The sequence below is a fragment of the Pleurodeles waltl genome, chromosome 5 (assembly GCF_031143425.1).
Source record: "Pleurodeles waltl isolate 20211129_DDA chromosome 5, aPleWal1.hap1.20221129, whole genome shotgun sequence".
Classification (NCBI taxonomy): domain Eukaryota; kingdom Metazoa; phylum Chordata; class Amphibia; order Caudata; family Salamandridae; genus Pleurodeles; species Pleurodeles waltl.
Window position 1 is genome coordinate 1775377239 of NC_090444.1, and position 21995 is coordinate 1775399233.

At 42.6% G+C, this 21995-nt stretch overlaps 1 protein-coding gene across 3 annotated transcripts in view; it reads right to left on the reverse strand.

The window, feature by feature from the left end:
* Positions 1-21995, reverse strand: part of BABAM2 (BRISC and BRCA1 A complex member 2) — a 795977-nt gene that overhangs the window by 229727 nt on the left and 544255 nt on the right. For all 3 annotated transcript variants that reach the window (XM_069236219.1, XM_069236221.1, XM_069236218.1), the window contains exon 10: positions 6595-6677. In XM_069236219.1, coding sequence (XP_069092320.1) covers positions 6595-6677 — 83 coding nt within the window. The remainder of the gene's footprint in view (positions 1-6594; positions 6678-21995) is intronic.

Genomic DNA, 21995 nt, shown 5'->3' on the forward strand with positions numbered 1-21995 from the left:
GGAGGGCAGTATTTACCTCTATCCCAGACTAGTCAGTGTACTAGACTTCAGAAAATGCAAAATGTCCCATCTCTCTACAGACAAGAGATCATACAGGTCTTCTCTACGTGCAATTGCAGAGTGTGCACTGAGTTCAGTGCCATCCATTCTAAGGCTGTAAACACCAGATCAATATATCAAAACTACAAATTCAACACAGTTGAAAGGCGATTACTCCTAATGCACAGAACAAAAATCACATCACCAGTGATTTTAGGCATTACCAAATTCCGCACCTGTTCAGCAGGTATTATCAGTATGTCAGAATTTGAACATGCCAGTTGTCAAATGAGACCCTTGCACCTCCTTAATCATTGCAAGTTGCTGCAACTCGCGTTTCTCCACAGACACACCAAAGGGAAAACCCTTGATCTAGTTACATTTTTCCAAGTTAAATTGGAATATGATATACCAAGTGAAGTGATCACAAAATTATTTAGTGTCAATAGATACTTACCTGACCGAGGTAGTCAAACAATTCCAATTCATGTTGCCCATCATATTGTAAGTGACACAACAGGTCAAATGTCTACTCATACCTCACAATTCTTTTAACAATGCGTTCTACTAGTATATGGAGGCAAATGCCACACTTCTCCTGGTTGGGCTCAGGTCGACAGTCAGCATTTACACTCTATACAATACAGACATATCCACAGGCTTATAAACTGAAACGAGAACATGTTGGTTGTTACCATAATATCTCATATTAGGTACATGTAATACATGTGATGTGTGAGATTTGTTTTATCAGAATGACAACTGCATTGAAACTGAGGCGCTATAATTTCCAAAAAATTAGTTTGCTTCTAATGTGTCATTATAGAAAATTATTTTCCAAAGTTACAAACACCAACATACTATCCATGCATCCCCGACAAGGCACTGCTTTTATAATTTGTGACGATTGGCTGGCTTTCCCACGGAGCTGTAATTTATTACAATATTTACAATACTTATATGCTGCTGGCCATGCCTGGAAGTAATTCAGTGCTGCACAAACGGAAACACGCAATGCCACAGGAAACACCTTGTGGCAGACAGAGGAAGAGGAAAAAAACAGAACACCAGCAGCAGGCTGTAAGAGTGACAAGGCTTCAGCAAACAGAAATGTGTTTGTTCTTTTACAGAAGAGAAACAAAGAAAAGATGTTAAATTCACAACGAAGCAAATGTCTGATTCTGTGGCAAGATGGGAGGGTTTTGCTACGCTTCTCAATCTTTAATGCGACCTATAGAATCACGAACAACAACACAAAAACGCAATGTCCCCAAACCTCCATGGAGGTAGTACATAGCAAGGACATTTAGCACGTGAGACCGCCAACCAATCAGAGAACAGTAAATCCATTATCTCACATCCGCTGCTTAAATTGTGCCATTTTATTTGCTGCTCACATACAGATTAAGTATTGTTTTAGGTATATTCTGTTCTTCTCTTTGTGTTTCAACAGTGCTGAAACTAAAAGTTCCTAAGCCTAATGGGCATTAAGGGTCTCGTTGTGAAAGGTCAGTGTTCCTGTAGCTTTCGCCCCCCTGCCCACCCCCCCCCCCCCGTACACTGTAATACTAATACCACCAGTAACTCTTGACGTTGGCCATATCAGAATTATATTTACTCTGATTAAACTGTGGGACTATCGTAGCTCGCAAGTTTCAGCCACGTTCCTTGCTCTGCGCAGGCGAAATCTCTGGGTAAAAATCCGGCCACACGTGGAATAACATGTGGGTGCCAATGATTCCCGCAAGTTACTCCCAATGGTGGTAGTGCCAGGCCTAAGATGCTGAGGTAGCACTGGAAGGGGGCCACAGAAGGTGCAGGGATAGACCAAGGATGGTGAAAAGATCAGGGGATGACCCGCAGAGGTGGCTGTAAAGGGCGCCTGGCCACGACAAAGGCGTTTGGTCCCTTTGAGAAGCTGTGAAAGGGCTTCCTGAGAAGCAGCTGGGTTCAGTGCGTAGAATCCTCTGGGATGAAGGAGCAAAAAGTCGCAAAAACAATGATGCCTGAACCACGTGCAGCTCAGCATCAACAAAACTTCACTTTCACTGTGCGGAGTGGACGCCTTCGGCGAGGGTGCCTGATTACATGACGGATGTGCACAGATGACTACAGGCAGAGTGCCCAAGACCTGAAATTCAAGGGAAGGTGATTGAAACTTCACAGGTGGATCTGCACCTTTATGTCAAAATTCACAAAGGATCGCAAACAGGGCAGTGACAGAGGATGGAAGGAGGGTCAGAGTAAGAAGAAGCCAAGCAGTAGGAACCCGGAAACCCAGACAGCCATAAAGGATGAGCACAGGGACCAGTGCGCCTTCTCAGAGAAGTGCTCTCTCTTTGTGAAGAGGAGTAAAGATCTATTCCTCTGAACCCTTACCAGATACTCAGCGGCCTGGTCTCTATGGAGGAGTGCCTGGTGACCCGGGGGCTCCTACTAAAGGGATGGCCCAACGCTGCAGTGATAAAGTCCAGGGCAGCGGTGGGAAAGGCTTAGGCTGGAGAGGAAACTAGAAAATGCAAAAGGAAACCTTACAGGAGAGCAAAATAGTGTAGACAACCTCGTGCATTGGCATGGGTGAAGGGGCGGTGGGTGCGTTGTTTTTTGGTAAGTGGCACAAGGTTTTGCGAGATGCTTGGATCCTACAAATGATGCAGGGATTACACTTACAGCATTACAACACCACCAAGCAGGACCGCCCGGTCTTCCAGAGGCACTTCTCAGATAAGGAGTCCCCGTTAGGGGATGAGGGAGTTGGATTTGAAGGGCGCAGTTGTGTGGGCCTTTACTAGGAGCAGCTGATTTCAAAGCAATATATTCCTGCTCAGGGAAAAATAATTTAAGGAGTCGAGAATAGTGATTAATTTGTGCATACTTCGTGGCTGGATGCTATCCAGGCATTTGATGGTAGAAGGGGGGCTACTTTTGGCAAAATATGTTACCAGTTGGAGACTGGATTATCCACCCGGAGCTGACGAACTTGTACATGTTGGTTCCAATTTAGGGGTCACACCGTACGTTTCTGCAGTTCAAGCTCTCCTGTCTGCCATTGGGGTATCCCTTAGGTGGTTGATGTTTTTAAAAAACTGCTCAAACCAGTGGCAACTTTTCTGAGAATGCAAGCCGGTCAGGTGATTATATACCTCAGCAACAGGATATTATTGGCCCAGGCGAGAAAACTCTAAAGGGTTAGACGGTGATGTATCTCATTCAAGGTTTTGGGTTTGTCGTCATCTGGGAGAAATCTCTGGTGATCCAGTACAGAGGATAGCGTTTTGGGGATTCATTGTACTCATTACGTGAGACATTCTGCAATGTCCTTGTAACAAGGTGCACACCACCCAGACGAAGATTAGTTGGGTCCTTTGCACTGAAATGTCTGGTGGACGACAGTGTGGTGGATGGACAATATAAAACAGCAGTCAGATGCCTCAGCCACTTGTAGGCACGGCTGGAGAAAGGTGATCTACCTTAACACATTTCACTGGTGGCTGAATATTTGTCGAGGCAGAGTAACGTTGTAGTGGATTAGAATTATAGCACTTTTTGGACTCCAGGGAATCTATGCTGGGCATTTTGAGGAGCCTGCAAGATACTTGGGGGTTTGGTCAAAAAGATTTTCTCACGTCCAGGTTGATCTAGCAGATAAGGAGATTTTTCAGCTGGGAACATCAGAGACGGATGGATGCCCTCCTCCAGCTTTGGAGACAGCAGCTGAATATGTGTACCTCCCTTCGTGATGAATGCCCTGGTTCTGAGGCAGGTCAGATGACAGAAGGTCAAATTGATTCTGATAACGCCAATATGGAGAGTACAAACATCTTTTCAAGATCTTCAGACCATTTCTACAGCTTTTCCAATACTACTTACCTATAGGAGTGATCTGTTGAGGAATCAAATGGGAAAGCGTAACCCCTTTCTAATTAAATGGGCAGTGGTCCTGAACGCTTGGAGGATTTCAGTAAACATTAGGGAATCCCAGGTGTTTCTTGAAAAGCTGCAGTTCTCATCCCAGTACCATGGGATTCACTGGAAGCTATGGGCCTGCCTGGGTCTGAGGGCATCGATCCAATGCGGCTCTTGACGAGCACGAAGATTCAGTACCTGGAGTGTGCCTTACACATTTTTGTCTGAATTGGCCGGTAATTTTGCTTACTGGAAGGTTAGCATATAAGTTTGCCATATCTGTTGGGCAGGTATATGTGGAACAGGCCGAGTAAAGAAGCACCAACTGGAATACTGACTTCTTAAAGGTATTAAATGAGACGGCTCTTCCGATAGCAAAATGTTTATCGCTGTGGAAGATTGAACTGGGTTTTGAGCTGTCTGTGGGAGGCAAGATGATGAAATGTTATCTCCGATTACCCTATGTGCCGAACTCACAACTTTAGTGGAGCTGATATATGGTACAAGATGTTAAACTTAGGGCTCTTTGTGTAATGCAAATGAAAAGTAACATATTAAACCCAGATTCAAATCCCTGCTTCGGCTCTACATGTCTACATGTTGCATGTTGTGGTTCTTGGCAAATCACCTCACCTCCCAGTGCCTTAACTTAACATAAATAACTATGATTGCCACCTACATCTACTGGACTTTACATGTAATCCCTGAAGAAGATCAAGACAACCTGTGAAGATCAAAATAAAGTAAGCTTGTTTTTGATGGATCAATAAGAAAGGCATTTCGGAGCCTTGTTTGGTTTGCTTGCCAGGAGAATCTTGAGCACACGGCCATCCGCAGAGGTATGATTGAATGGCACCTCTCCATCCTGCTGAGGTGATCTTTGATCGAGCATGTTTGGCATCACTGGTCTACACAGGCAGCCCACCACTGCTTTAGTCCAAACAGCAGGAAATGTCATGTGTTTCCCTCTGGTATAGTGTCATCCATTGAGTGTAAGATAACCTGCCTGTGAATGACATTACAACAAAGACAGCAGATGCTTCTAACATATTAATATTTCTTCTGGGGACTCAAATATAGTAAGTCACAGATTTGCAAGTACTTTGGAAGCTTTTGAGATTAAAGCAAAAAGTTGAAGCATATCTAAATCTGATGGTGAATGCCTTTGGAGAGAATCACCTGTTCCTATAGGCTCTGTTGTATATTTTATATACTTTATTTGAATGGACTGAACACCTCTCAGGCAATAACAGCACCTTCAGAACACACAAAACTTGTAAATAAATATTATATCAACCGTAAAGTGAGGCACCTAGAACCGGTGGTTTGACTTACTTGCTCTTTTCGGCTATCACACACTATAAACATTATTTTTTTCATTAGGCAGGATAGGAATCTTTGGGGATAACACGGCATTAGCAGTCTGAATTGACTGTCCTCTAACCTTACAAAACACAGTCAAATACACTATCCATTTTGACTCTGGTTAACATGAATCCCAGAAATGTAAAGGCCTAACTGCTTCCATATGCTTAACTGATCTCTCCTATGTACCCTGCAGTGTCATTGTCCATTATCAAAATCTACATCCCATTGTGACGTACGGGATGCATCGTACTTAAAGGAAAAGTTAAATAAAGATTAGACAAAGGTTATCCCAAGGTTGATGCTTATTTGATAAAATCATACTCCCTTAGGATTGTATCCAGCAATATGCAGCCTCTTCTAGCAGTGTTAAATGTGGTCAAGGAAATTAACCATAAAATACATGCACTTGCCTGAGGGCTGAACGCAAGTGAATTGCTCAAGTCAAAATTACTGTCCCACCTTACACCGAGAGGTTCACTTCGAAACATACAAAAGGCACAAGTACATATAAAGAATGAAAAGGCCACCATCACAAGGTCCTCGAAAGCCTGGGGTTAGAATTGGTGGGACTCAACCATACCAGAAGTTCGCATACGTTTCTAGCACTTCCCTGGTATAATATTTTAGAAAACAATGTAGAAAGAAAGATATAACTCGAAAAAAATGGTAACTAATAATATTTTTAATAATAATATTTTTCAGCATAAAGGATCAAACAGAATAAATATTACTATAAACCACCACAAAGATTTCTACATTTTAAGATCACAAAAGTAATAAGTGTTTATCAATATTAATAAAAAGTAATTACTAATATATAATATTAATGATATCCACAGAACAAATAATAGAACAAAATAAGGGAAGCCAAAACATTATCTTAGACTCTAATCAATCAAATTTTAAACTGGTGCCAAATCATTTCATATTTGTCCACTTTATCTGCTCTTTTACAATATCTGTTTTCTTTGTTGGAAAAAAAGAGGTTTCTCAGAAATGCAGGTGTCAGATGGAGGTCTGTCACCTGATTTCCATTTTCTTAGGATTAGTGCTTCTGGGACCTCCAATAAATTCACACCATTTTAATTCGGATCGCCGTCACTAGTGCCCTGCACACCAAATAAACCAGGATGGAAAAACTGTCCCCCCCCCATGGGACATGCGCTTCGCACAGCAGAGTAATTACGCTATCAGACTGCAAGATGTCAACATGAGCTTCCCTCCCTGTGAACTTGTATCTCAACGAGGCTGGACAGGCTGCCCGAGGCCGGGTCTACTCACTGTGAACAAGGAAGCAGAAGTCCTTCCACATCAGCAGCAGGGTGAGCTTTGTGAAGCCCTCGGCGTCGTATTCCACCATCCCCCTGCACAAGGAGAGAGCACAACACGTCACTCCTAGAGGCTGCTCTAAGGCAGGGCCACCAATGCAGCCCCACGGTGCGCGCGCCAACATTATCCTACTCAAGAAAGGCAAAATGATGTTGTAAATGCCCCACTTTTATACCAAATAACGCATTTGTGGTGTCGAGGAATACATACATAGCCACGAAGAGATAGGAGGTCTGCCTTTCTTTATAAATAAAGCTCGGAAAGGGGGCAACCTCACCTGCTATGAGTGTTACGTTGCTTTAGTGAAGGAGTCGCAGTTTCTGGATCTCAACCGGTTTTCTCACACTCACAAACAAGTAGGTGCACATGTTGTGTACTCAGACTCGCGCACAGACATATGCATACCCTCAGCAGACGAACACACATGCGCACAAAAGCACGGGGGCACATATAGAGAGATACACATAAAAAGACCTGGATAAGCAAAAGCACGGTATACAAACACATGGGCATGTTAAAATACCTATCCGTGGATGTGTGTCTCTCTCTGGTGTGTGTTTTCTTTCTCTTTCAGCGTGTGTTTTCTTTCTCTACCTCTCCCTCGCTCTCTCTGGTGTGTATTTTCTTTCTCTCTCTCGCTCTCTCTCCGGTGTGTGTTTTCTTTCTCTCTCTCTCTGGTGTGTGTTTTCTTTTTCTCTCTCGCTGGTGTGTGTTTTCTTTCTCTCTCTCGCTCTCTCTCCGGTGTGTGTTTTCTTTCTCTCTCTCGCTCTCTGTCTGGTGTGTGTTTTCTTTCTCTCTCTCGCTCTCTCTCTGGTGTGTGTTTTGTTTCTCTCTCTCGCTCTCTCCCTGGCGTGTGTTTTGTTTCTCTGTCCCTCTCTCTCTCCGGTGTGTGTTTTCTTTCTCTCTCTTGCTCTCTCTCCGGTGTGTGTTTTCTTTCTCTCTCTCGCTCTCTCTCCGGTGTGTGTTTTCTTTCTCTCTCTCGCTCTCTCTCCGGTGTGTGTTTTCTTTCTCTCTCTTGCTCTCTCTCTAGTGTGTGTTTTCTTTCTCTCTCTCGCTCTCTCTCTGGTGGGTGTTTTCTTTCTCTCTCTTGCTCTCTTTCTGGTGTGTGGTTTGTTTCTCTGTCCTTCTCTCCCTCCGGTGTGTGTTTTCTCTCTCTCTCTCGCTCTCTCTCCGGTGTGTGTTTTCTTTCTCTCTCTTGCTCTCTCTCTGGTGTGTGTTTTCTTTCTCTGTCCCTCTTTCTCTCTAGTGTGTGTTTTCTTTTTCTCTCTCTGTGTCCCCCTCTCTCTCTGGTGTGTGTTTCTCTCTCGAACCTGGCAGCAAGCGACAGACGTCCGCACCCCCACCAGCTACCCTGGCCCTAGCAGGCAGGACAGGTTGCCCCTGCCAGGCAGGCGAGAGAGAGAGAGAAGGAAGAACTTTTCCTGGTCCACAAAGGATGCATGCGGAATATAAGTACTACACAGCCTCACTAAATTACATACAACTGACCACCCAGAATATGTCTCAATCTTGTGCATCCAGCGAGGGACGGAGTGGGCAAGGGGTCACGTGCTATTTCAAAAGAAGAAGATACTATTAAAAATGAATGAAAGAAGTTGCTACCCTCAACCACCAGTGACACAAGGTGAGTGGGTCTACGGCTAACATCACACACGAATACCTACTAAATTCCCCGATATTTCTCTGAACTCAGACTGATAAAGCTGCCTTCAGTCAGGCCTAACATTTGTAAACAGCCTATTGTTTTCCAATTCCACGCCTCGATCACGACGGCACCAGAAGTAACTGCATACCTGATACATCCAGAGTCTACCAGGCACTTAAGCTAGGCCCAAGCCATCTTCTTCTCTTCAGACTCCCTCCTTCATTGCACTCTGTGGACCTCTCTACAGCCCCCCCTCTGTCTTTGTCCCCCGGCCCTCAGAGTTCAAGAGACAGCTTCTTCCCAAGCCCCCCTCCGCCCTCCTCCTGCGCTGCTATCCTACAATTAAGTGACTCAGGTCTATCTCATTTTCTCCCTTGAGCTCTGATCATTAGGCATTGCTCTGTCACTGATGTCCATTACTTTATTATTATGTGCACTGCTTTCTTAGTTGTCATACCAGTTCTTCCACTGTATCCGACTTATGCTTATATGCTGTTTTTCTGGTTGTTGCTGGAGTGCGCTCATTTTCTTCTTGCAGCTTATTATTTCTTTGTAAAGAGCTTCAGCGTCCTGGGCAATGGCCGCGCGATATAAACCTGCATAAATAATGCACTGAAATCTTCCAAGATAAAGGGATGCGCCCAGGCATCCGCTATATACACAATGGATGAACTTTTAAAGGATAATGAATCTTTGAAACTTGTTAAAACCTACATCTCCCTCCTTATCTTCTTTAACAACACGAAGACACCTGGGATCCCTACTTGATAGAACATAGTGTTCTAGGTGTGTAGGTTTCTTAATATCCTTCTGTAATTTATGTGCATTTGTCTAAAAAATGCTCCTCGCCTCAAAGAAAGCTTTACTAGCAAAGAAACTTCTCCTGCACTTGGGGATTCTTGTTTTCAGGCACAACGTTCCTTATTCCAGCTCCTACCGGCATCCAGAGGAACCACATCATCCAGTAGTTCCACCAACCTTTTGGGTTTAGAGTAGTCTGATCTCCACTTCCTTCCATACCCACCACTCTTCGTCCTAACATCTCCAATGACCACTTCCTCTTTTATACCTTCTTTGCACAGCTTATCGAACATCCTTCACGGTATCCAATTTCTATGCATTTGCATTTCATTCACTCTGTATTCCAACAAGTGCTGGTGAAATACCAACATGATGAGAAGACAGCATCAACAACATTCCCCTCACAAGTTCCTTCCATCAGAAGCTATTCACTACAGCTAGTTATAACAGCTCTTTAAACAAGCAATTTAGGCATTCAACAAGATCACTGTTCCATGGGTGATGCAGCAACGTTTTCGAAGTCTGATCCCAGCTCCATTCAGATAATTCTCCATTACATCTAATGCCAACTGCATACAAGTATCAAGGATACAGTTAGCAGGGACTGACTCTTCAGGGTACCCTTATCAGCTGAAAATATTGCTCATAAATTCTATCACTAACTGCATGCCTACAATATCCAAATCCTCATCACCAGCTACGTGGACACATAATCAACCAATACAATCACATATTTAGCTGTGGTTCCCAAAATACCAAATACCCTAGGAACATCTAATGCCAGTTTATGACATGGCAGCATCAGCACTTCAATAGGCCTGACTGGAGATGTGGCGGTAATCACTTAAGACTCAGGACACATATGCTACAATTCCTGGCGTAGTGGTCAACCCCTCCTCCAAACCTAGCCACCAGAATTCTTCATGCACCAGTCTGTTCACAACCTGAATTACAATAAGTCTGTCACAACCCATAAGCATGATATTAAGTCATATCTCTCATAGTGCTACCAATAAATCTAAATCTCTACCTAATCCTTCATCACAAGTTAGTTCACCAGCAACATGACTATATACCACCAACTCTTCCTCTAACCCTTTCGGCCATGTCCATTGTGCCTTCTTTACTACAAAATTGCACCCAGTCTACAGCCACTCGCACCCATCAATATGACACTCTCATCTTGCATATCTAAAGGTTTAAGGGATTGGGCTCAAACAATATCACAGTTAATTTCCTCAAAAGCAGACACACACTGTTCACTACACTTGGATCTCTCACTCTTCGTCAGTAACTTGCACAATGGTGTTGATTTGTTAATGAAGTGGGTGCAATAGTTTCAGGAAAAAGCTCAAACTATCCTTATTGTTGGGTTGGGGAGCCTCCTCAATTGCTTTCAAAACTCTGTCCTTAAGTTCTAGCCCGTTGCAGCATGCATGGTACCCCATATAATAAAAATTCTCCTTGGCAACTTCACACTTTTCCTTCTTTAATGTCATATAACTCTTTTTAAAGATCTTTCACACATCGACTAGGTTCTCCTTATGTTGTTTTACACTATCTTGTTAACTAAAATATTGTAAAGCAAAAAGTGACTCTATTCAAGAGTATATCCACCACTCTTTGCAATACTGCAGCAGTCCAAAAGTCACTCGCTTGTATCTACAGGCGACTTCTTATGTAACAGATGACTTAAGATTTATAATTGTTGATGGGATTCGATATGATTATATGCTGCAGACATTTTGTAGTGAGGGGAGCAGCCATTTTTCCCACTCATGATCGACCCATCGGGGTCCGCCATCTTGGGTTGGTGCCGGTCCAGTTGACCGCAACCCAGACGGGTTAAATCTGGACCCGGCGTCCGCGCAGCGGACTGCTAAAAGCAAGTTAGGATGAAATTTGTATTTCTGTTTTTTGTTTAAAAATGTGGTTTTAATGATTTTTGAAAGCTTTTAATGGTTTAAAGGCGGGGGAGGGCGAAAATCGAATCAAGAATTGCTTTGAAGTTCTACTAAGAGGGGGAGGTGGCTAGCTGAGTCAAGCAGGCGTGCCCGTGTCTACAGTTTAGGACTACAGTGTGGAGGGCATTTTATTCACTTTTGGCTGGACCCGCGTTGTTTTAGGGTCAGCCTATATTTTTAACTAAGTTTAGAGTTTTACTTTGGTTTTCGTAGTGAGGGGAGCAGCCATTTTTCCCACTCACGATTGACCCATCGGGGTCCGCCATCTTGGGTTGGTGCCTGTCTAGTTGACCGCAACCCAGATGGGTTAAATCCGGACCCGCCGTCCGCGCGCCAAAGGCAAGCCCGTCTGTGCCCGTCCGCGCCTGGACGGGGCTAGGGGCCACCCCCTTTATATCTCAAGGAAAATGGTGAGTTCTTATATCTCATACACCTCAGCGGAACTTAGGGATCTTAGGAACAGCCCGGGGGATGGCTGCCGACTCTGTCCCAATTTAGCAAATGGGGCTTGGGCCTGTTCCTCCTGCAAATGGGCTCTGCAAGAACCAAGATGTTCTGATATATGGCACCCTAGACATAGCTTAGTCCTTCAATTGATAAACTGCCGCTCCCTCCCTGCACACAAGTTAGATATAAATCTTCTTCTGAGTGAGCGGTCACCGGCCGTCCTCTTTCTTACGGAGACTTGTGTCCATGAGGGCTCAGGTCCGGAGATAGGGAGATAGCTCTCGCTCTACCCAAAGGGTATGTTATTTCAAGACTAGATAGAGCAAAGGGTAAAGGAGGGGGTATAGCAGTCATTTTTAAACAGGATTTTCTTTTTAGTTGTTCCCCATTGGAACTATCAGAGTGTGAAGGTATGAGCTTTTCTTTAGTTTTTAATTCGACTTTCACATTACGGGAGTTCTATTGTATCGGCCACCAGGGCCCTATGAAGAATTCCTTAACACTCTACCTGATCAGATAGTGGAATTAATTTGCATGAAACCTAATTTAACAGTGTTAGGAGATTTTAATATCCAAGTGGACAATTTAGAACATACTGCATCCAAGCATCTGCTGAGTGATTTGGAAGCGCTCGGACTACAGCAATTAATTTGTGGTCCAACACAGGAGAGAGGACACACAATAGATTTGGTATTCAGCAAACTTCCTTCATTGAGCGCTCTGCCTCCCGCCCCTGTAGCATGGTCTGATCATTTTTTTAATTACATAAAAAAAATCAAGCTGCCCAATGAACCAGGTTTTCATCAGCCCATTTGTAGGAAGGCAAGGAAATGGCATAGCCTTAACTTGGAAGAATAGGTTAAACTGTTAATCAACTGTTAAACTGTTAAACTGGGAAGAAGTGACAGCCTGCTTGCAAGCTGTTTCGAGTTGGATGACTGATAGTAGGCTCCAACTCAACGAAGAAAAGACAGACATAATGTTCCTGGGAAAGCTTTCCAGTCCGGCGAAGAATATTCTGCCGGCAATACATCTGGAACATTTACCTCCTCCGAAGGACCACATCAAAGCATTAGGAATTTGGTTAGATTCCAGATTAATTTTAGATTATCAGGCTAGGATGCTTTCGGCTACCTGTTTTGGATTACTGAAGTTACTTCGAAAGGTTATCGGTTTGCTTCCACCCCTGGCCAAAAGACTTAAGGTACAGGCCCTCATTCTATCTAGGCTGGACTATGGTAATAGTCTTCTCTTGGGTTCACTAGAGTATGTGATCAAGAAACTGCAAACAGTACAAAATGCGGCTGCTCGGTTACTGTATAATATGCCTAACTTTACATCGGCTAAGCAAGCTCTGACCGCTTTGCACTGGCTTCCAGTAGGGAAGAGGATTAAGTTCAAGTCTTTATGTATTTTTCATAGAGCTTTATATAATAGAGGTCCTCATCAACTGAAAACCTTAGCTTCATTCTATGCTCCTACGAGAGCTTTAAGATCCTCTTCCAAAGCCTTAGTTGTGCTCCCCAAAGTAAAAAGGGCAAGTTGGGGTGGTAGATCTTTGAAATATCAGGGAACCAAACTGTGGAATTCACTGCCGCTCAATATCCGTGAGATGAGACAGGAGTTGGAATTTCGGAAGGCCATTAAAGCATGGCTATTTTAATCCCAATTTAGTATTTATTCGATTTTTTTTTTGATGTTGCATTATCTCTCCAGCTCGTTTTAATGTCAGGTCCTTCTTAGCGCTACGAAGCCTCCGGGCAGTATGGCGCTATATAAAACATTTTAACATAACATAACATATACCACGTGGTAAATACAGCACCTCTCTTTAACCTGACCAACATCTCTGCAAAGTTCAGGAGCATTTAACGTTCCACCCAAAAGTAACACCTTCTAATTTTCCCAGGTTATTAATAAAGACCTCTGGATAATTATTTACATATGTGTGCTCTCCTGCTCTAGTAACTGACTCATTACTTTCTTTTTATTGTTGTATAAACTCCAATCAGGGTGATTGGGTTTCAACATTATATCTAATTCTCCCAGTTCTTGCCATTTACACAAGCATGCATCAGACTTTGCCACATACATTGCTACCTCAGTGTTGTAACCTTTAAATGCAAGATTCACATTAAATAACTCAAAATGTTCACCATTTTTGTCCATATGTGAAAAATATAATTTTGTATTTACCCAGACTAATACCACTACTTCACAATTGTCTCCGACTAGTAATCCATAAACATCAACGTCAGATTTCTCTGGATCATCTTCTTTCATTAGCCTACTGGCACTGCTTTTGGACACATGGGCTGATTTCCAAACTTGTGTAAAATGGCCCCTCTTCCCACATTTAAAACACATTTATGACTATGCAAGAAAGGACTTGGTATTTCCACCCACACTTGAAACAGCCCTCCTCTCTCATAGATGGACTAATGTCCTTCTTTTCATGTCCCTCTAGACTCTTTTTAAAACCTTCAACATATTTTTTTGTCTTCTGAAGAAATACTGTCCCCTGAAAGGAACATTAATTTCACACTTTTTAGGGTGCTAAGTACTATGGGCTATTTCAAGTGCTACTTCCTGAAGATAACAAATATATTTTTGCTATTGGTCTTCTCTACCAGTTGGTCACAATAGTTGCAGGTGGCAGCTAATATTACCAATGATGATACAGATGCATCTCCAGTCTCCCAAAGTTGCTGTGGGCATTGCAAGAATGTATGTCTTTGTAGTACTACATTCTTCAGTGAATTGAATCCCTTCTCTGCAGGCTATGGGATAGTGGGGTACTCGTCTACTATCAAAATAACTTCACCTCCCTCCTCACCAGTGCGTACTTTTACTTCCTCCAATAGTAACACTTATAGATGGCTCCTCCCCTCAGGGCCTAAACTATGTAAAAAAAAAATTGTTTTGGGCTTACATACATACATCCCTATCTATTACTTTTAAATATGCATCAGACTCGTTCCTTCAATTGCTGCCAGTTCACTAAGGGCATTGCATGCACCATATGAAATGATTCTAGAGGTATTACCCCTTCCAAATTAATGTACAATACAAGGTTACAAATATGTTGCACTATGTGGGTTTGTGTGCCTGTCCCAGTCAGTTAAAACCATGACTGCCTTTAACAAGAAGGCAGATGTGTCACTAATTAACCTGAAGTAGTGCTGCTATCCGACTGTCACATTTCACATTAATGTTCATGTTCTCATTCAATTCATGCCAGGTGCCAGGGTCCTCGTAAGAAGGTCATCGCAGCTTGGTCCACCCACTGCTCCTGCTAGCACAGCCAATGCAGCACCAACCACTAACCATCACACTCCTGTAAGTGTGACAATTCACACATATAAAAATGGTTTGGGTGGCATCTATTAGTCATTTTTAATCTATGTTGAAGTATTAAACAACTGTTGTTGTGCTCATCTCTAAATTAGGCACACAGCACCACCATGAGGCAGGCTGGCATAAGTGCTGGTGCCAAGCACCGGAAACCACTGGCTCAAATTAAGCACTGATTCATGCATCACAATTCTTGGCCTGACTGACAAAACTACAATGCTGATTGTCATGCGTATATATTGTATTCTATTTTCAATTCTCTTCACAGCAATCACCTCAATGAAGTCTCAGAAGAATGTGGCGTTGCAATGTAAATACCCAAAATGGGCAGACAACGCACAATGTCAAGTGAGATGTCCACAAAAGCTGTAATTCTGGCTGGCAGGTATGTTTAGGTTTTAGCATTCTGAGCGAAAGCTCCATATAACCACACTTCCTCACATTAAATTAAAACGGAAGCATAAGACACATGTCTTTCAAAGCTTTATAAGAATCTCAGAAAGATTTCAATTTCGGTTTCTTCTGTAATATCCACCTTGTTTGCTCTTAATCATAGTCTACACTGAGACAAGTGTACAATCTAAAACAGCTATCTGGCATGTAACAAACCAGAACACAAAGAAGCCATTGAGGGAAGCCTTTTTCCTCTCCTGTACTTAAATGAGGGCTTTCAGTGAGCCCCCTTCTTAATTTTACTCAGCCCATATGCCCCTTGACAACTTCAAATGACATTAGCAATTACCCTCAACACCACTAATCTTCCAATACTTTTTTTCAGTCACCAAGGTTCTAATTTTGATCCAGGCGTGCACCCTTTCAGGAGTTCAAATGAAGGCATCATGGACACTGCATTAGGTATTGTGCTGCAGGGGAGTAATTGACTTGCAACGCTTTCTTCCAACTAATTATTTATTTTATTGCTACCATAATGGATGTTTTCACTTCTCTATTAAATCTTTACATCTGCCCATTCGATTCTGGATGAAAAACTGAAAATCTTTCGGTGTTTAATACCACAATTTGACAGAAAAAAGCTCTTGATAGCTGCTCTCAAAATCTCTGGACTACTTTTAAAACGTACATCCTCCAGAATGCATTCCCTGGAAAATATTGCACTCAAAAGCTCTACAATTACTTCAGATATCACTTTACCTCCAATTCTTATTCCTGGCCATTTTGAAAAGTAATCATTAACAACAATTTCAAAAGCTTCCTACGTCAGCAGTACCACAAAAGGACCAATAGCATCAGTTTCCAGTTTCCTCCATGGTCCTTTAGGCAGTTACATAGGATTGGAATCCACCACAAATGCTTTTCACTATTATTAGATAATTTGCATTTTTGAACCCATCAGTCTCTCGACCCATCTGCTCCCGGACACCAGAAATACTCAACAGCCCATCAACTGGTTCCAGAAACACCCACAATACCCTCGTGATACAAGTCAAAGAGCTTCTTCCTTAACCTAAAATGGAGGTGGGGGTTTATCACCTCTAGTTAATGTTCCATTTTCAATAGTGAATTCATATTGCAGCTTATGATGGCTTTACGATTCCCCTAAAACGTTGAGTTTTTTGGGCTATCCGCTTACTACATATTTTTCAACCTCCCTCAAAACAATGACTTTTTTTCACTCCTACAGCCTATTCTTCTTCCTGTGTTATCCCCATGTTTTATTCCTTTTCAGATGCAACCAGAAATGTAAAAGCAACTTCTCCCTGCTGAGGCTCCCTCACATCACAGCCCACACATGTGACTGGTGGTCTGGTTATACAGTTTGCAAGCTTATTCTCATTCCCTAGAACATATTCCATTCTATACTGCAAAGCTTGTAACTTGATGCAAGTCTCCCCAATCTAGCAGTCATCACCTCCTAGCGACAAATTATTTACAGGTGGTTTGTGATCTTTTTCTCACAGTAAACTCTGTCCCCCTAAAACACATTCTGTAATTTTCTGCCTTTATACATACACCCACATAATTCTTTCTCAACTGGTAATTCCTTTCTGCTTCTAGAAACATACAACATTATCTATAGTTTCTTTCCTTCATGTTGCATCAATTTTGCCTCGAAACCACAAGTGCTCGCTTCCATCGCAGTGATACATTCTTTCCCATCAACAAACGATTTTAAGCTTGGTGCACTGACAACTTAATCTCTAAGTGATTTCAATGTCACCGTTCAGATATCTTCCCAAAAATCTTTAAATTTTTCTTCGATAGTGCAATGAAAGGCTCACCTATCACTGCATAGTTCACAAGAAACCTAGGAAAGCAAATAGTTGATCTTAAAACTCTGAAACAGGTACTAGTTTGGTGAGGATCTCGCCTGGCTGATTGCGCTAGAATGTTATAATGAGGATTTGCACATGGTTGGGTCCAAACTGAGGTGGCAGAGTGAGCAAAATAGTGATGGGTTGGGATGCTACCCCGAGCGATTGCCAGTGGTTAGACAAAGTGCAAGCATTCCTCCCATCATCTTTTGAGTGTTCGTTTTTAATTCAGACACAAACTCACTTGAACATATGATGTTTTTCATGTCAAAACCTGTTGATTTTGATTCCAGTTTATTCACTATGTAGGCTGGGAAGTTAACTCTTGGATCTAATTTAATCCCTGCCCTAATTAAATGATCAGCAACAAAAGCTCTGCCCCAAAGTATGCCTTCAACAACAGTCTAAATATTCCCAGAAATAACAAACTAAGTTGCTTTTAAGCCTGGTGTAACAACCCAGACATGAGGATGCAATGTAATATTCCCTGAAAGTCTATCCATAATATCTTTCCTCTGAACAGTACCCCAGGTAAACAAATCCACAAGAACAGCGACTATACACTAGCTCTACTTATTTCACCCACAGGCAAACCTTTCTTTTCCATTGCCATCTTCACAGTTTAACCCCACGCTGGAGTCCTGATCCTGACAAAAATGATCATCTTCCTTATCCTCTGTGACTAATTCACTTTATTTGTACTTGCATTTCTGCACATAACTGATTAAATATACCTTCTGCCTATGCCTTGAACTAGTTTTCTCCTTTAGAACCCGTTAAATAAGATTAACTGACTGATGCATCTGCAAAAAAAGCATACTCTTTCTAACTTCTCTATTGCCCAAGTGTTTTTTTTAATGTATCATCTGCGTATTTTCTAATCAGAGCATTTATTTCACGTTTGGAATCACCTCTGATTTCCTGTACGAATCAAACTACAGGGAGTGCAGAATTATTAGGCAAATGAGTATTTTGACCACATCATCCTCTTTATGCATGTTGTCTTACTCCAAGCTGTATAGGCTTGAAAGCCTACTACCAATTAAGCATATTAGGTGATGTGCATCTCTGTAATGAGAAGGGGTGTGGTCTAATGACATCAACACCCTATATCAGGTGTGCATAATTATTAGGCAACTTCCTTTCCTTTGGCAAAATGGGTCAAAAGAAGGACTTGGCAGGCTCAGAAAAGTCAAAAATAGTGAGATATCTTGCAGAGGGATGCAGCACTCTTAAAATTGCAAAGCTTCTGAAGCGTGATCATCGAACAATCAAGCGTTTCATTCAAAATAGTCAACAGGGTCGCAAGAAGCGTGTGGAAATACCAAGGCGCAAAATAACTGCCCATGAACTGAGAAAAGTCAAGCGTGCAGCTGCCACGATGCCACTTGCCACCAGTTTGGCCATATTTCAGAGCTGCAACATCACTGGAGTGCCCAAAAGCACAAGGTGTGCAATACTCAGAGACATGGCCAAGGTAAGAAAGGCTGAAAGACGACCACCACTGAACAAGACACACAAGCTGAAACGTCAAGACTGGGCCAAGAAATATCTCAAGACTGATTTTTATAAGGTTTTATGGACTGATGAAATGAGAGTGAGTCTTGATGGGCCAGATGGATGGGCCCGTGGCTGGATTGGTAAAGGGCAGAGAGCTCCAGTCCGACTCAGACGCCAGCAAGGTGGAGGTGGAGTACTGGTTTGGGCTGGTATCATCAAAGATGAGCTTGTGGGGCCTTTTCGGGTTGAGGATGGAGTCAAGCTCATCTCCCAGTCCTACTGCCAGTTCCTGGAAGACACCTTCTTCAAGCAGTGGTACAGGAAGAAGTCTGCATCCTTCAAGAAAAACATGATTTTCATGCAGGACAATGCTCCATCACACGCGTCCAAGTACTCCACAGCGTGGCTGGCAAGAAAGGGTATAAAAGAAGGAAATCTAATGACATGGCCTCCTTGTTCACCTGATCTGAACCCCATTGAGAACCTGTGGTCCATCCTCAAATGTGAGATTTACAAGGAGGGAAAACAGTACACCTCTCTGAACAGTGTCTGGGAGGCTGTGGTTGCTGCTGCACGCAATGTTGATGGTGAACAGATCAAAACACTGACACAATCCATGGATGGCAGGCTTTTGAGTGTCCTTGCAAAGAAAGGTGGCTATATTGGTCACTGATTTGTTTTTGTTTTGTTTTTGAATGTCACAAATGTATATTTGTGAATGTTGAGATGTTATATTGGTTTCACTGGTAATGATAAATAATTGAAATGGGTATATATTTTTTTTTGTTAAGTTGCCTAATAATTATGCACAGTGATAGTCACCTGCACACACAGATATCCCCCTAACATAGCTAAAACTAAAAACAAACTAAAAACTACTTCCAAAAATATTCAGTTTTGATATTAATGAGTTTTTTGGGTTCATTGAGAACATGGTTGTTGTTCAATAATAAAATTAATCCTCAAAAATACAACTTGCCTAATAATTCTGCACTCCCTGTAAATGATCAATTCATGTTGCTGTAATAATTGCCACACACTTGGCACCCAATTTATATTTTGGCGGACAGAGTAATCTCCGTTGACCTGGTGGAGGACTTAATATCCGCCTGCCAAATGTAGAAATTACCGCCACACCGGCGGTTATTTCTAAAGCATTTGCAGGACCCGCCGTCACTCTGGCTCCTGTCAATGTTGTTTACAGTTTGGTGCAGGGCTCCATCAACATGATGGAACCCTACACCAAACTGTTTTGTTTTTTATTTTCTAAAAGAAAATCCTTAATGGGGATTTGAAAATAAAAAAGAAATGCTACCCTCACCTTCGGAAACCTCTCCTAAGGCGAGGGGAGAATTTAGCAGTTTTCACTGCCCCTTACTGTCAGAGTTTTTCTCACTGTGACGTGCAGTGAAAACTGACCTCTAATTCCACCCATCTAACATAGCAGTCTGCCTCTTTCGGCCCTTATTCCTCAGACTGTTCAGAGGGGTGTAATCACAGCGGAGACAGAGTAGTCTCCACCGTGATTAAACCTATGGTCCACCAGCATCTAAATCGGGCGGACGCATCATTATCTTGGCAGTAAGTGTACTTAGTCGGAGTTGTGACTGAGTATGCTTACCACCGAGATATAAATCGGGTCCTTGGTCATGTAACAGTTGCTCATAATTTATATGTTCAAGAACTAGAGATTGCGGCAAGGTACCTTAATGCAGAAACATAGTCTGCAATAAATTTCTAGAATATAATGTAAGCCTCTCTAAGTATAGTAGTTTTCTTCCAATAACACTATTCCAGCTGTATTGATGAATACTAAAATACATCACTGTTACCATGTTTTTCTGATGGAGCTAAATACTTTCAAACCAAAACCATGCAAACTATGTTTTAAAAGTGACAACTTCTTCTTGGGAGTATAGTCATTCCCTTCCCCTCCAACGTCTCTGCATCATTCCAATCACCCAAATAGCCACCCTTAAAATTTGACCCAGTGTCGCACAACTACGAGCCAATCAACACAACAGTCCACACATTGCACAGTTATCACAGAAGGAATTGTGGGCACCCTATTATTGTTCAGACTGTAATCGAATGAGTGACCTTGAGCTGCAGAAACTGCACTACAAGACACTGTGCGTTTAATGACATCACTGCGTCTTGTCGTTCACTGCCGGCCATGTCTACTATATTGGAGTGAAGTCTTTAGTTCAGATCAAAGAAACGCTGGTCTATACCTTTGCCACCAAATACAATGGCTCAGGCATCTTTAGGGGTTACCTCTTGGTCTTCATCGATAAACAAAGGTGAGGGTAGAAAAGCACAGCACAGAGCATTGTACTTGCTCCTGCCTGTGGAATTTGTTTTACGTGCATGCCATTTAGTGCATTCAAGAGTCAACCATCTTTGGCCAACCCTTAGTTGGCTTAGAGTAAGAGTACACATGATTCCTGTTGACATGATCTGAAAATATAAGGTGTAATAAAAGCGCAAGACTACATAGGAACATGAGAGGTGTAAAAGAGGTTAAATGATGGGAAGAACTCAAAGGAATTCAATCCGCAAGAATGGGTCTGATCAAGACCTTTGAACACTAACACCCTCTGCAGTTTTTACAATATCAACGACTAAACCACACTGCACGCACCACACTGCAAATGACTTGAGTTGGAGGAATTATGCGTTGCCATTCACCAGTAAGCAGATGACACCAAACTATGCTTAAGAACCCTGAATATCAACAACGTGTGCATACAAAGAACTTCTCGTCCCATCCGCCTGCTCAGTTGCCACAAGACACAACGCTCTGCGAAATATGAACTATCATTGCTATCAAAAAAGAAAAAGAGATGACTTCTCATGTAATGTCTCCTCTCAGACAAAATCCAGAATATTTACTCTAGATCCACATCTCACCATGAATGTCCATATCAAGCTGATCTCAAAATCAGGAAAAAAACACCTTTACCTGATGAAGAAGCTAAAACTCTTTCACTACTCCAGTAACTCCCACACAGCTACTCAAGCCTTGGCCACATTTTGCATTTGTTTTGGTAACGGCCTGCAAGTAAGCCATCCAAAATGTTCCTTAGCTGCTCTGGCAGCAAGTCATCACTCAGATGTCAGACCCACCACAGCTTCAAAATACTAAGGCCCTCATCTGGACCTCGGCGGTCTTTTTCAAAGACCGCCGAGGTACCGCCGGGTTGAAGACCGCCAGTGCAGGCGGTTTTCCGCCCAGCGTATTGTGACTGCTGGCAGCCCTCCACCCTTTTTCAGGCGGAGAGCCGCCAGCAGCCATACTGGCGGTCGGCGGTGAAGTGGAGGCTGCTCCACCGCCACATCATCAGAACACCGCCCACCGAATCACAA